This window comes from Talpa occidentalis, unplaced genomic scaffold (assembly GCF_014898055.3).
Source record: "Talpa occidentalis isolate TD23 unplaced genomic scaffold, MPIMG_talOcc4v2.1 talOcc4.3, whole genome shotgun sequence".
NCBI classification, from domain to species: domain Eukaryota; kingdom Metazoa; phylum Chordata; class Mammalia; order Eulipotyphla; family Talpidae; genus Talpa; species Talpa occidentalis.
In genome coordinates, this window is record NW_023603184.1 from 116,524,070 (window position 1) to 116,538,855 (window position 14,786).

The window sequence follows — 14,786 nt, forward strand, 5'->3', positions numbered from 1 at the left end:
CCTTCTTTACCTTTCATTAAATTTTGTTCTGCGAATTAGAAATTTTGCAAGTTATTTTTAATGATTTGTGAAGTCCCTTTTCCCAAAAAACTTGACAGTGCTAATTAAGTTAAACTTAGATCTCAAGAAATGTGATTGCCTTCATTTTTTGGTTGTATTGATTGTTCTGGCAATGACACATTTTGGAGACTGTGGGATATGTTTGCTATAGATGCTCTGGTATAATTGGGCTGTTCTATTTTTAGTTTTGTTCTTTAAGCAGAAGAAGGTTGGAGAGTCAAACTTCTTTTCTTAAGCCATCTCTGGAACATTCTCTCTTACTACCTATTTGTGGTTGAAGGTTGGACACAAGACCTTACAGCTTGGGAAGGGTCTCTGTTGGGGAAAAGGAAGGTGTTTTTGGATCTGGCGGAATTTCTTTACTCTTGGTGGTCAACTGATTATCACAATTTCTGACTCTTTGGATGGATATGTCATAACATTTTATTTTCCCATTGGAAGCATTCCATTTTACCATTGGAAGCATTAGATTCTTAAGTGGTAGGACTTCAAGCAGGTTGTATGGTATATCATTATTTCCGTCAAATTGTTTTTGTCCTGAATTGCTCTCCCTTAGCAGACCACAGTTCAGACACCACGTGACAGTATTGGGGGCCTACACAATCAATATGAATTGATCAGGCATGTGTCTTGATCTAAGCTTTGTGCCAATCAGGAATATAACATGAATGGTAAGGAAGGTCTGTCATTTGCACCACTGAATAAATACCAATAAGTGCTTACTTTTAGAAGTTTATTGCAAATTAAGAACTGACTGCATTTTGTATAATCTGTCCCCTTTTGCACCAGAATGCAGTAAGTATGAAGTGTTTGCAGTGCTCTGTTGCATGCTCCTGTGTTAAGAGCTTCTCCAACTGTGTGAATTTTGGAGTAAATGGCCCTTGATAAACTGTGTGAAATATAGAAATCTCATACAGTAATATTTTGTTAATTGAGAGGAAAATTAACTCTAACTTATTCCTTAAGTTGTGTTGTAATTGTGACGCTTTGCCTTCAGTTTTCTAATCTGCTTGTGTGTATATCATAGTCCTGTTCTAGGAATGTCCTGCAAGCTGTTCATGGCCATGCGGTAGGCTCTGAGGACACTAGCTCTACCCTTCCTTCTCCTCAGTAGTTGCCATTTCAAGATTTCACATAGTTTTATTTAGATAGCTCCATGGGTATCCATCCATTAAGTAACAGAAAATATGTCACTTCATGAATTTGTGTTTTAAAATAAAAGCAACAAACCATAGATAGATAGGCGCAGATAAGCCATTAAAATTTTAATTTATAAGTTTTTCTTTTGTGATAGTGATATTATATGAGGATACATTTTTCCAAAGCAAGAAAACCAAACTTCCTCATATATGAAATGAGATTATAGTAACAAGTCATCTCTACCAGACTGACTTCAGTTTCTAATCAAATTCGTTAAGCTTTGAGGATTGGAGCACATGGTTTTTAAAAATTTATGGGAAAATGAGTATGGGGGATGCCCTTTGTATCTAAACCTGAACTTCTTGACAGTATGGAAAATAAGTGTGCACCCTTTAGGAAGAACCTTCAGGACTTTAAAAAAAAAAAAGCTATAACAACTTTTATCCTTGAACACATAAAACATAAAAAGATTGGTCAGTATTAGTGTGTCTGTGTCATTTATGGTTTTGAGTTAAATTTTCCTCTGATTAGTGAGTTCATCACTGCTGATTAGAAATACTTGGCTGACTTCCAGGAAAGATTGTGGTCAGATGCAACATCGTAAGTATGTAAAATTGCCCTTCGCAGGACCAAAGTTGATTTAGAAAAATCAGTTTTCAAAAAAACCTCAGTGACTGTTTTGCTTATGTCACGTAAGGAATGCTGAAGGCTAGTTGCTCTGTGTATTCACAGGGAGTGGGCAGCTTCACTTCCACCCTCACGCATGGACCCTTAGAGCTCATTTGGCCAGGACAGGCCACTCCAGTGGGACAAGAGTCAAGTTTATCAGTGATGGGTCACACTGCCCTGGCTCGCAATGTCATCATCTCTCTCTTCAAAGAGAGAGGGATAGAGATGAAAATAACGAGCTTTATTACTGGATCTGTCTCTTCCTAGACCATTTATTTCTTTGATGAAGTATGTTCATTCAACAGACTTGAACTTTGTGCCCAAATTATGTACAACACACTAAACCTTGCAGATGGTTTGGAAGTGGATTGGGCATGGATCTTTCCATCAGAGGTTAAAGTAGATAATGCTGATATAAAGGAGAAACTGCCAAGAATCTTGTGAGTGATATATGTGTGTGCCTTTTAAGAAAAGAGATTATTTCTAGCTAGGGAGATGATTTTGATGTGCTGATTCCCTTGAGTCTTCATTTAGTAGGTTCATCATTCATTCATTCTTCATTTATCAAATACATTAAGTACTTGGTAGATGCTAGGTACTGTGCAAATCATGGGGGTATATTAGTGAACAAAGAGATGTGGTTGATGCTCGCCTTGAGAATATAAGTGTAGTGAGCAGACAAATACAAAACTAACTGGTACATGTATGTGCACATACATGCATACATACAGACATACAGATACATATATGCATATACATATATGCATACATATAGCGTGAGATTTTAGAGGTACTGTATGTAAGAGTCAGAATACAGGATCTGATCTTGGGTGGGGGAATTAATAGCCAGGTCAGGAGGTTTTCTTGAGCTTCATAATTTTAGAGAATGGAAGGTTGAGAAGTTGTTCATAGAGATTGTGAAGCTCACTATTTCTTTTCTGATCCTTCAGGGGAAAATGCATATTTTTTTTCTTTTGTCACCACGTGTGGAGTGCTTCTCTGTCAACTAAAAATCTTCATCTTTCAAATACTACATAACTTGTGTATACTTCATGTATTCAACTTGGCTCATGAATCATTCCTCAAGTGCCTGTGATGTGCAAGCCTCTGTCCCAGGATCTGTGTGCTGGGCCATAGTGAAATCTACAAGATTGTGTGTCCTATCTTGTGGATTGTAATGTTAGAGTGCTGTTGATATAGGAGAGTTGATGGCATGGTTAATAAGACAATTTTCATTTTTCTCCATATAGGATAATAGCTTTGAGCAGTTCATTATTAATTATTGTAATGAAAAGCTGCAACAAATCTTCATTGAACTCACTCTTAAAGAAGAACAGGAGGAGTATATACGGGAGGTAATACTGAAATATTTTTTCACAATGTTCCTTTCTTACTAATATATATTACAGATTCTGATCGAAAAGATGATATAAATATAATCCTAAAATCTGTCTTATCTGAGTTTAACTGTATTGTATCTTTTAAGTTTTTGTTTGGTGTGGCATCAAAGCTAATTGAGCTTTTCTTTGTTGCTGTGTTGCTGGTGCCCAGAACCAACTCTGATACATAGTAGGTACTCAATAAATAGATAATGACCAACTCTAGTTCCACTGGATCCCAAGGCAGTGATGTAAGATAATTGTGTGTTAAGAGAATAGGCTGACATGAGTGGACAAATAATGGTGGTACTTCCATACTATGGAGTACAACTCAGCCATAAAAAGGAACAATTCATCCACATGATATCTCAAGCATATTATGCCAAGTGAGAGAAACCAGACTCAAAGACTACATTCTGCATTATTCTATTTGTATGTCCCTGTAGAAGAGGCTTGCCATTACAGGTCATAAGTGTGGCTGCAAAGGGGCAAACAAGGGAATTTAGGAGATTGAGTGTGCTGTTTTTTACATGACAGTATATATTGCCAAAACTTAAGAGAAATATATACCAAAGAAAGTATACATTGATATACTGTATGTGTGTATGTCATAGATATATCTGCAAAACAGTTTGTACATATATACATATATATATTTGAAAATATATTGAGACTGTTCAATCTGAGCATTAATTTTCTAAAACTTTATAATAAAAATAGGTAACATTTTTGAGTGCTTACAATATGCCAGGAATTGTATTAGTGCTATGTGCAAATTACTTAATGTAATTTAAAAATAATCAGAAAAGTAATGTTTGTAGAATCCCCTTTTGTTCTTAAGTGTAAAACACAAACTTGGTTTTTAAACTATTCATTAGCCAATGTTTTTCTAAATCTACAATTATTTCAAACAAATGAAAAGGAATATTTTGTTGTATCTAATTCTTGTTTCCTTTTAATTTAGTTGCTTTTATATTTTAGTAATGATATTACCTATTTTTCATTCTCTGTACTGGCACTTTAACGCATGCTGGATGCTGAACATCCTGTTTTAGTCTTTTAATGTAGATTTTTCTAATGTGATTGTTGTCCCCAGGGACTTAGTAAACTAATCCATTTACTCGAAAACTAAATATTTCATGGTTTTTGTTTTTTTTTTTGGAATGATCATTATGCTTTAGGAACTTTTCCTACTTGTCTGGCACCTTTTGGTAACATAAACATTCTAAAAGCAGATCCATTCTCTTCCTGTCTTCTCATCATAAAGAGAATGCTCAAACTTTGATCTGTAACTTAAAACAGTTTGTACAGATTGTCCAAAACACTTCTGAGAATATATAGGAAGACTCCTAACTTGCTGTATGAGTTAAATTTCTTCCTCTTAAGAAATATAATTGTTTACAGTTATGGGCAAGAGTCTAAGAAGATACAGAAACACTACATTTGGCCTCACAGATTTGGCTTTGTAGCCAGCATGGGAACCAGTGAATGTATCTTTTTGTACCTTTCCTTATGTTGAAAATACTTTGACTTAGCACTTGGTTATTTTTACACTTGAGATAGTTAACTGCCCTACAAAATGGGTTTGACTCTAAAATTAATTTTTTTCTTGTGATTACAAATTAAGAACAGAAAAATCTAGGTCTTAGCTTCTTGGGATCAAATTCTGAATATTTCCTTATAAACATTGTAAATATACACAAAGTAATATTGACCCAAGGGCTTGTTGAGTAAATGTTTGGCCCGGGGCCAGTGAAGTGCATGGGAAATTGCCACAGATGGGAGAGGAATGGGAGAGAGTCTCAGAATAGGTCAAGAGTGTTCAATTCACATCATGTCAGTGGTGGCCTGCTGTAGTAAGAAAGTTTGGGAACTGGAAGATGGTGTTTGCAGCACTGATTTTATAAAGGAAATTTTCAGAGAGGAAGTGAAATAAGGTCAAACAGGCAAAGTCTATCTTGTAGACAGTAATGTTGTGACATCATCATGTAGAATTCTATTATGTTCTGTCTTGTTTTTCAGGATATAGAATGGACACACATTGACTACTTCAATAATGCTATCATTTGTGACCTAATAGAAAATGTGAGTATTGGGTAGTTTTCTAGAGGATTTCTTAGTAATATAATTCATCATTATGAATTACTCACTGCCTTTCATGTTGAGCTTTGGTGTTTTCAGTATTTTAACACATTTCTTTAGGAAACTACAGAGTTTTGGAGACTTTATTATAGCCTTAAGGGATTGCACATAGTCCTTGAACACATACACAGACAGCTGGACGTTTTGATACTTAGCCAGTATCCCCATCTCATCCTGCTGCTGCCGTAGCTCGGCGCCCGTTCACGGTATTCACATGCCAAGACCTCTAGATCACCAGCCTATGGTGTGTGTTGGGAGGCTGGGTCCAATCCACAACTCCTTGGAATGTGAGCACTGATCAGAGGAGGCTCAAAGCACTCATAAAGATTTTTGCCAAATAAAAATATCTGTTTCGTTTCTAAAATTCTAGTGACCTCTTAACATCCTGTTCAGTGGTTATTATAAAAAGACAATTGTTGGCGAGGATATTCAGAAAAGGGAACCTTTGTGCACCTTTGGTAGAAACATAAATTGGTATAACTGCTGTGGAAAACACTGTGAAGTTCTCAGAGATTAAAACTAGAACAATCGTAATTCAGCAACCCCACTTGTTGGGTTTATATTTTAGAGGAAATGGAATCAGAATCAGGAGAGAAATTTCATTCCTGTGTTCACTGCAGCATTTCACAACAGGCAAGATATGGAAACAACCCAAGTGTCTGTCTAAGGGTGAAGGATAAAGAGGATGTGCGGAGTATTTTACCCACACACTGGAATATTGTTTAACCATGAGAAAGAAGAAAATCCTGCTGTTGACAATAACACAGAAAGACCTTAGGAGCGTTATGCTAAATGAAATAAGTCAGACAGAGATAGATGAATAGTATATGATAGAACAAGGAGAGTCTAAAAAAGCCAAATCCATAGAAATAAAGTAGAATGCAGTTGCCTGGGGGGTCAGGAAAGTGGGAAGTTGTTGGTCAAAAGGTACAAACTACCTCAAGTTAGATGGTTAATAAGTTCTGGGGATCTAATATACAGTGTAGAGACTAGAAATGAAAAGAAATGATAATTATGTGATGTCACGAAGGTGTTAACTAATGCCATGGTGGTCATCATGTTGTAATATATACATGTATCAAATCAACTTGTGTCACACCTTTGAGTTATGCAATATTAAACATCATTTGCCTCTCAGTAAATCTGGGAAAAAAATGAAAAAAAAATTAAAGACAGCAAAGACCATGCTTTTTGAGTAAGATAAAGGAGCTGAATTAAGTAGGACACCAGAAGTGACACTGCTGGTTCAGAGAATATATGCAGGAATTGTGCATGTGACTTCACAGAGGCCAAGGACCTGGGTGATCCAAGTATGAGCATTTGTGCATATGTCTGTGAAAACACAAAGGGAAAAATTGTTGGATAATTTTTAATATGCTTTCTGAGTCTAGGATTTTTGTTTTTGCATTGTATTCTGTAGTTTATTAGAAATAGACTGTCAGAAGACTGATTTCTGTGTAAAAGTGTAAAAGCCTAGACACTATTAGGGTTGTTTTTTTTTTATATCTATATGCTTAGGATTACTCACCCCTCTGGCCTTGCTAACAAAGTAATTTGGGAAACATACAAACTTAATCATCCTACAGTCATTTCTATAGTGAGTGGTGGCTGAATGCTGTTTCAGGAATACAGTCACAGGCTTTAATTGTTTAGCAAATCACTCACTATTCCTCTTAACAAGTCCTTTTAGAAATTATGTAATTAGCCATGATCTTTTATCTTAGGATTCAAGATATTCCTATGACTTTGGTTAAATTTAACATTGAAAACAATAAGGCAACTTAAAAAAATCAACTTTGTTTTGAAGAATTTGAACAGTGTTCCAGTGTAAACATTAATATTCCCTCTAAGCAATTCAAAACTATAGTCTAAAATCTAGAAAATCAGTGGATTTCCTGAAAATTTTCCCTGGTAAATTATTTGACCAGTCTTGTGCTGTGGAAACTTTAACTTTCAGAATAGAATTCACAATTTGCACATTTTCCTTTATAAACATTGCACTTAATTATTTCCCTTTTAGAAGGGAAAATTTTTACAGAGGGGATGGTGTGGGAAGCAGTGGTAATATTCTTAATTTAACTAGATTATCTCAGCCCAAAATCCCCTTGTATATATGACTGAAGAAACTCATGTTCACTCAGGAGCCTAGTTGCATAAAGGAAATATTTCCTTCCAGCATCACTTAACAATGATGTTTATTCTGGGGCTGTTATGAACACACTTGATTCCTGAGAGTCCACACTTCCCCCAGGTTTTGTGTAGAATGAGTAAATACTGGGCAGAGGATGTCACAGCCTAGTGAGGAGAGGGGAGAGGAACAGGGACTTGCCTTGTTGGAAATGGACAGGGCTGGTGGCCAGAAGAGTGGGTTGTTCTCTTTGGAGCCCTTGCACGTGGGTCTCTGGGGGCAGCTGAAGAAACAACCTCCTTAATTCAGCTCAGTGGAAGATTGATTATTTTTGATTCAGATTAACTGGAATGACTGCTCTTTGGATAAATGTAATCATGGGGGCTGAATATATAAGAAATAAATTCTCACTCATGTTTAACATCCATTGCAAAAATGTTCATGGAAGGAGAATTTTATTCTAAACAGATACTCTTGAAACACAGCTTGATTGCACTGATCATTAAAAGCAGCATCCCTAATCACATCATTTTTTTCTAGAAAGCAAAAATTTTTTGAACAGATGAACAATTTGGAAATGTCTGGAACCAATTTAGTTCTCAAACAACATATCAAATAATGGCCTTAGAAGACTGCTTTGTGCTTTATGACCACAGGTTACAGTTACTGTTGTCACATTAGTTTCTGTCTTCTACATTTATTTTTTGATCTTTTTGAGATCTCACTTATCCTTTTGGAACAATATGAATTTTTGTCATCAGCCAGCTGTGGTGGTTGAGGTGACCCTTAAAAGTCTGTGGGAGGAGCAGAGTAGGGGTAAAGGGAGACCCATACAGCCCCCCTGCCCCCCCTACACACACATGCGCACGCGCGCTCCCACACACCTGGCACACTTTGGAAGAGGGCTGGCTCTTTGTTATTTGTCTTGATTTTCTGCTTTTTGTTGTAACGGAACAGAATTTTCTTGTGACTAAGTTGATTGTGTTTGCTATTATAATTAGGAATAATTATTAAAACAATGCCATGAGGAAGGAAGGAAACATTTTTATTTCCTTTCTCCCAGAACACAAATGGAATTCTAGCCATGCTGGATGAAGAATGCCTGAGACCCGGCACGGTCACGGATGAGACCTTCTTAGAAAAGCTGAATCAAGTCTGCGCCACCCACCAGCACTTTGAAAGCAGGATGAGCAAGTGCTCACGGTTCCTCAACGACACGTCCCTGCCTCACAGCTGTTTCAGAATTCAGCATTATGCTGGCAAGGTATGGGGGACCTGTGAGCTCCCAGTTGGGCTATAGGGTTTTCCTCAGAGATGGGCGTTCTGACCAGCACCAACTTGTGAGGACAAAGTGAACTGCTCAAATAGTGGAGTCAATAAAAGTTTAATAGAAGTAAAATCTGGACTGGTTGAGCAAAATCTTATTAATACTGAGAGCAGTAGACTTAATGAAAGGGTTCCAATTTATTAAAAAATAGATTTCATTCTTTTCAAGCTCAAACTAGCCCATTAAAAAAAGATCTATCAATCCTAAGAAAGGATTTGCCAGTGAAAATTAGGAGTCACTGAAAACTTACAAAAGGTTTTAAAAGCACAAAAGGCTTTAAAAGCACGAACCATTCAGAAAAATACTTAGATTGAGATTTTGAAAAAATAGAAATATCAGCTCTTTTTAAAAAAACACTTATTCAGTTGCCTGATATTTGGAGACTTAAGTTTATGTTATTTAATAAATATTAATGTAAACAATTTTAACAGTAGATTAATTTTTAAAATCCTAAACAGTGGTTGATTAAACACCTCCTTCCTTATAAAGTGGCAGACTTGAAAAAGAGAAAATAATTAGGTATTTAGTAAAAATTGAGTCTGGAGTATGTGAATTATCTTTAATTTCTAAGTGTTGGAACTTGGTGCTTTATTTTTTTTCATTAGCCTATTAATTAGAAGGTAATTTTCTGGTCAATTTTCCTGCTGCTTTATTAGTATGTCTATGAAAAACATTGGTGTTATCTCTACTTTTTGTTCTCCTGCCTTCTTTTAAACAGACTAGAACTGGCACATGTGAGTGAAAAAATAAAAGTAAAACCTCAAAAATATGCTCAAACACCAAAAAAAACTAAAATCCTTTGAAAATGTTATGATAACATTTTTAGAGTTTATTCTTGCAAATCCTGAAGGGTAATAGAATTTATTTTGAACCCTTCTGTGATTTAGACAGATGGAATTTAAACTTGCAGGCTAATTTGGTATTAGAGTATGACTAATGTGTCGGGGATCTTTTGAAGAGACTGAAATATAGAGAGTCTTGAAACATTTTTAACAGTTCTTTGACATTCTAGTGTGCATTATGTCACATATGCTGCTCCTAGGTGCTGTACCAGGTGGAAGGATTTGTTGACAAAAACAATGACCTTCTCTATCGAGACCTGTCCCAAGCCATGTGGAAGGCCGGCCACACCCTCATCAAGTCTTTGTTCCCCGAAGGGAACCCTGCCAAGATCAACCTGAAAAGGCCTCCTACAGCGGGCTCACAGTTCAAGGCCTCTGTGGCCACTCTGATGAAAAACCTACAGACCAAGAATCCAAACTACATTAGGTATTTCTGCACCTCAACTACTTTGACAGTTCAAATGTGAAGGGACTCGTAAGGAAGAATATATTCCTGTTTTCTTAAATCTAAGTGTAGCTGAAACAGAAGAAAGCTAAAGAACTTAAAGGTCAAATAATGTGGTATCATAGGTTTGCTTAAAAAATACTTCACTGCCCCTTCCTTCCCCACAATAAGGAATTTTAAAAAGGTGGGGAAACATGGTAGGGAATGGGAATAAATAATGACATTGGGTTGTTGGCACTTAGGGGTTCTCTCTCTCTCTCTCTCTCTCTCTCTCTCTCTCTCAGTGTGTGTGTGTGTGTGTATGTGTGTGTGTGTATATATATATATTTATATAAGTCATAAGAAGCAAATGTAAAGTTTTTTTCTTGGTAAGAGTTTTGCATAAAACTTGGATTCATTTTAGATTTTTGTTTTGTTAACTTAGAACTCAGAGTTGAAGCAGCGGTGGTGTTAGGAATTTGGTGCCTCTTTCTTTCCTGTGCAAGTTACAGGCCTGGAGAAAGTAATGATTCCTAAAAGCAATGTGTATTTATTTCAAAGCAATAGAAAGAATCCCTTAAAAGAATTTTTTTTTGTGCCTTGTTTCCAGGGCATCTTAAACCTAGCTATCTTAAGATTCAGTGAGGACCAGTCAGCAGTCTCCAGTTGAACTGGAGACCAGGAGGTGTGTGTCTACCAGGTCAAATTTCACCTAGCTCACACACTCACTCATACCTCCTATAGTTGTCTTTGGGGATTCAGTTAGAAGGAAACTAGAGTGAAGAACATTTTGGTGTTTGGCTTATTTACCAAATATTTACATTAGTAACAAATACAAATAGACAAAATCCCTGGATTTAATTACAGTCATGTTAGAACATATACTAAAGTAAAGATCCTAGATTCAAGAGAAAAAAATGACAAGGAAATGTTCTATGATCATTTTCTTTAGTAGTTCTCAATTGAGTGAAGTTTTATAAGAATTATTATTCAACTACTTTATTGAGGTATAATTTACTTTTAGTGATATGCACAGATCCTAGGTGAATGGCTTGATTATTTTTTCACTATTACGTACACTTGGTAACCAGCACCCAGATCAAGACATGGAATAATTTCATCACCCCTGAGGGTCCTTCATTCCTTTTCCCTTTTAATGGTTTCAGTATGTCTCTAAGAAGTCTCAATAAATTCCAATCTTATGTTTATGTTATCTTACATTTTTTTCTAGAATCTTTGTAGAGTCAGCTTTCATATTAAGGTCCCTTTTTTAAAAAAAAAAATACAGATATCCTGTTGCTCTGGCACCATATAGTGAAAAGAAACATACCTCTGTGTTTCATTAATTGCCTTGATACCTTTTTTGGAAATCAGTTGAATATATGTATAAGGGTCTAGATTGAAATGCACTATTCTGGTCTGTTGATGTATTTGTTGATTCTTAAGCTAAAGAGTAGACATTGTTTTTATAAGTGTAAAAAGAAAAACATAAAAACACCAAGGACAAGCTAGGTAAGTTTGTCTCATATTGCATGTGTGTGGAATTTATTTGACAAACACAGCAAAGCCGATACACTCATAAATGTGTAATAGTCTGTTAATTAGGATGCAGAGATTGATGCAGTAAGATTCACAAATAGCAATGGCTTACCAAGATTGACATTGCATATGCCACGTCTATGTATAAGGACTACAGCGTTAATAGAGCAGCTCCTTCTGTTTTGTGGCACTGCCATTTCTAGGATCTTTCCCTCATCCGTATGATAAAAGATGGCACTCCACCACATCAGCTTTCCCAGATAGCAGTCAGTAGGAGAAAAATAGGAGCGAGCAAATCTCTTTCTTTTAAGGATACAACCAAGAAGTTAGCAAACTTTACTTCCACTCAGAATCTAATGGCCAAAACTTTAGTCACGGTAGTCACGTTCACACCTATTTGCAAAGGAGGCTGGGGAATGTAGTCTTTACATGGGAGCAATATGTCTTATTGGAGAGAGGTGATGTTTTTAATCTTTCCACTGAAATATAGTAAACATACAATACTATAAAATGCATAAAGCTTAATTGTATAGCTTGCTGAATTCCTGTAAATGTGGATATGTGCTTAGGTCCATTTAGACCAGATATAAAATAGTCATCGGCCCAGAAGGTTCCCTTTGTCCCTTTTCTATCAGTCTCCATCCCTACCACTCCTAATAGGTAACAGTTCTGATTTAACCAGAGGTTACTTTTGCTTGAACTTCATATAAGTGAAATCATAAAATAGGTACTCTCACACTCAACAGAATGTCAGCATTATTTCATCAATGTAGTTGCATCTGTCACAGCTTATTCTTTTTTATGGTTGTGTATGTAGTATTATGTTTATTTTTAGGTTGTTAGAAAATGATTTGAAGTAATTTCAAAAGAAATGACTATTGTTAGGGACACCAACCCCCACATAATTGAAAATCCTTGTGTAATTTTTACTCCCATAAAACTAGCTACTGTTAGTCTGCTGTTGATCAGAAACCCTACCAAAAACATACAGTGGATTAACACATATTTTGTATGTTTTATATAAATATTGCATACTGTATTACAATAATACTATATAAAAAGACTGAAAAAAACAGTTGCATGCTATATTGAAAATCATGAAGAGGAGAAAATATAGTTACATTACTGTATCAATATCATAAGTTCAGATCATTTGTCTACAAGGAAATTTACATATAGGTGGATCCACACAATTCAAACCTATGTTATTCAAGGGTCCATTCTAGTCATCTCACTATGATATAATTACCCATGGTATTTTGTAAAACACTGACATATCTCCATAAGGGACAGAGTTTAAAACTTATAATCTTTGTAATCTTTTAGGTGTATCAAGCCAAATGACAAAAAGGCAGCACACATCTTCAATGAGGCTCTAGTGTGCCATCAGATAAGGTACCTGGGTCTTTTGGAGAATGTCCGCGTGAGGAGGGCAGGCTACGCCTTCAGGCAGGCCTATGAACCATGTCTAGAAAGATACAAGATGCTTTGTAAGCAAACATGGCCTCATTGGAAAGGACCAGCAAGGTAAGATACTCCTTGGTCGTACTGAATAATGAAGTGTAAAGCATACCAGTAATATGCTGTTTTCTTTAGTTGCTGAGAAGAAAAATCGTTTTCTATGAAAATGAGATGTAACCTCTGTTTTAAGTTCTCTTCCACCAGGATACAATTTTGTGCTAATTCTTGATTACTTATAGAGGTCTCAACTTTCTTTAAGGTCCAAATAGGGCTCATTATATCCACATTTGAGACTCCTGTGTCAGTGGAATTATTAACATACGTCATGTCAAGATAAGAAGAGATTATTTGTCACTCATAAGTATATTTGTGAGAAATCATAGAAGAGTTGAGTTAGAGGCATCTTGGCTCACTACTCTCAGCTTTTTGCTTTTCTTTCACTTTTTGTTTTTTCTCTGGAGGATTAACCTCAGGGACACTCCATGAGTATGAGTGAGGGCCCCACTCTTTGCCCAGGTCTGCACCAATTGAGAAATGGATACAGGAACTGATTGGGTTCACGGTGTCAGTGTCATTGCCAGGAAAGATTGATTAAAATACTTGCCTGGCCCCAGAGCCATACATACAGCTTTCAGTTCGCCTGCCCTGAATTGTACTTACCCAGCCAGTTCCAGTAAGAGGGCAGCTCTGCACAGGCCCACCCTGGGAGCAGCTCCTGCAAGCCCTCCCCATGCAGAGAGAAGAGAAATCAAGCCTCGCCTTTGCCAGGAGCTTTCTTCTGTTTTCACTGTTTGGGGAAGTTGCCCCCTCTCTGTTGGACATAGAAGCTCTCTCTGGACTATTGCTGGAAGGCTGTCATGCCTGTTTCAAGCTCAGGCAGAAACTTTAGGTTTTCATTTCACTGTATTAGTGTTGTCTCCCCCTACTCACTGGCCCTTACCTTTCACAGGATATCAGCAGTATTAGACACTCACCCTCTATTATGAAAAGAAAAACTCCAGATATGTAGTATGGTGTCTGACACATACCATTCAGTATCCAAATAATGTAGGGTCTGGTACGTTTTCAGTTCCCTCAGCTAATTTGCAGGGTACTGTGATCAGTGTATACCATAATATATAGAACATGTATTCATGTCCTGCCCAGCCCCCAGTCTCTGGGTAGATAAAGACTGATATCAAAACTAGGGTCCAGGATAGAGAGTTCATAAACAAGTCCAGGCTTTGCTCCTATCACATGAAGCCCATTGGTCTGGCACTTAGCACTCTCCTGGGCTCTGCCCACACTCCAAAGGACAAAGATAGTGCTTAGAATGCTTTTAAGAATTAGCTGAGTGGCTGTGATTTTTCTCGCACACCTTCTGGTCCTGGTTGGAACATGGTTACTGGTATATTTGATACAAGTGTTGCCTTTGCAAATGAAATCAAGAAATTGGCTTATACCCCATTTTATTGGACTGTGTTATTCTGAACCCAAATTTACTTTTTCAGCATTTACTGGATTTGGTTTAATTTGTGAAATTCAATCTAAAAATTCTTTGCTTAGAAGGGTGCTTTCTCAAAGAGCAATTTTACTTGGAAATGATGCTATTTTTTTTATACCACTGAGAACCTGATATCATTATTTAAGAGATCATAAACTGTTTTTGTAACTCAGAAAACTCACCATTTTTATT

The 14,786-nt window shown here is 36.6% G+C and overlaps 1 protein-coding gene across 6 annotated transcripts in view; it reads left to right on the forward strand.

Annotated features, from left to right (window-relative positions):
* The window catches only part of MYO1B (myosin IB), a 196,825-nt gene that overhangs the window by 159,597 nt on the left and 22,442 nt on the right, over positions 1-14,786 (forward strand). For all 6 annotated transcript variants that reach the window (XM_054699949.1, XM_054699950.1, XM_037523727.2 and 3 more), the window contains exons 14-18: positions 3,120-3,224; positions 5,271-5,333; positions 8,582-8,782; positions 9,888-10,114; positions 12,977-13,177. In XM_054699949.1, coding sequence (XP_054555924.1) covers positions 3,120-3,224; positions 5,271-5,333; positions 8,582-8,782; positions 9,888-10,114; positions 12,977-13,177 — 797 coding nt within the window. The remainder of the gene's footprint in view (positions 1-3,119; positions 3,225-5,270; positions 5,334-8,581; positions 8,783-9,887; positions 10,115-12,976; positions 13,178-14,786) is intronic.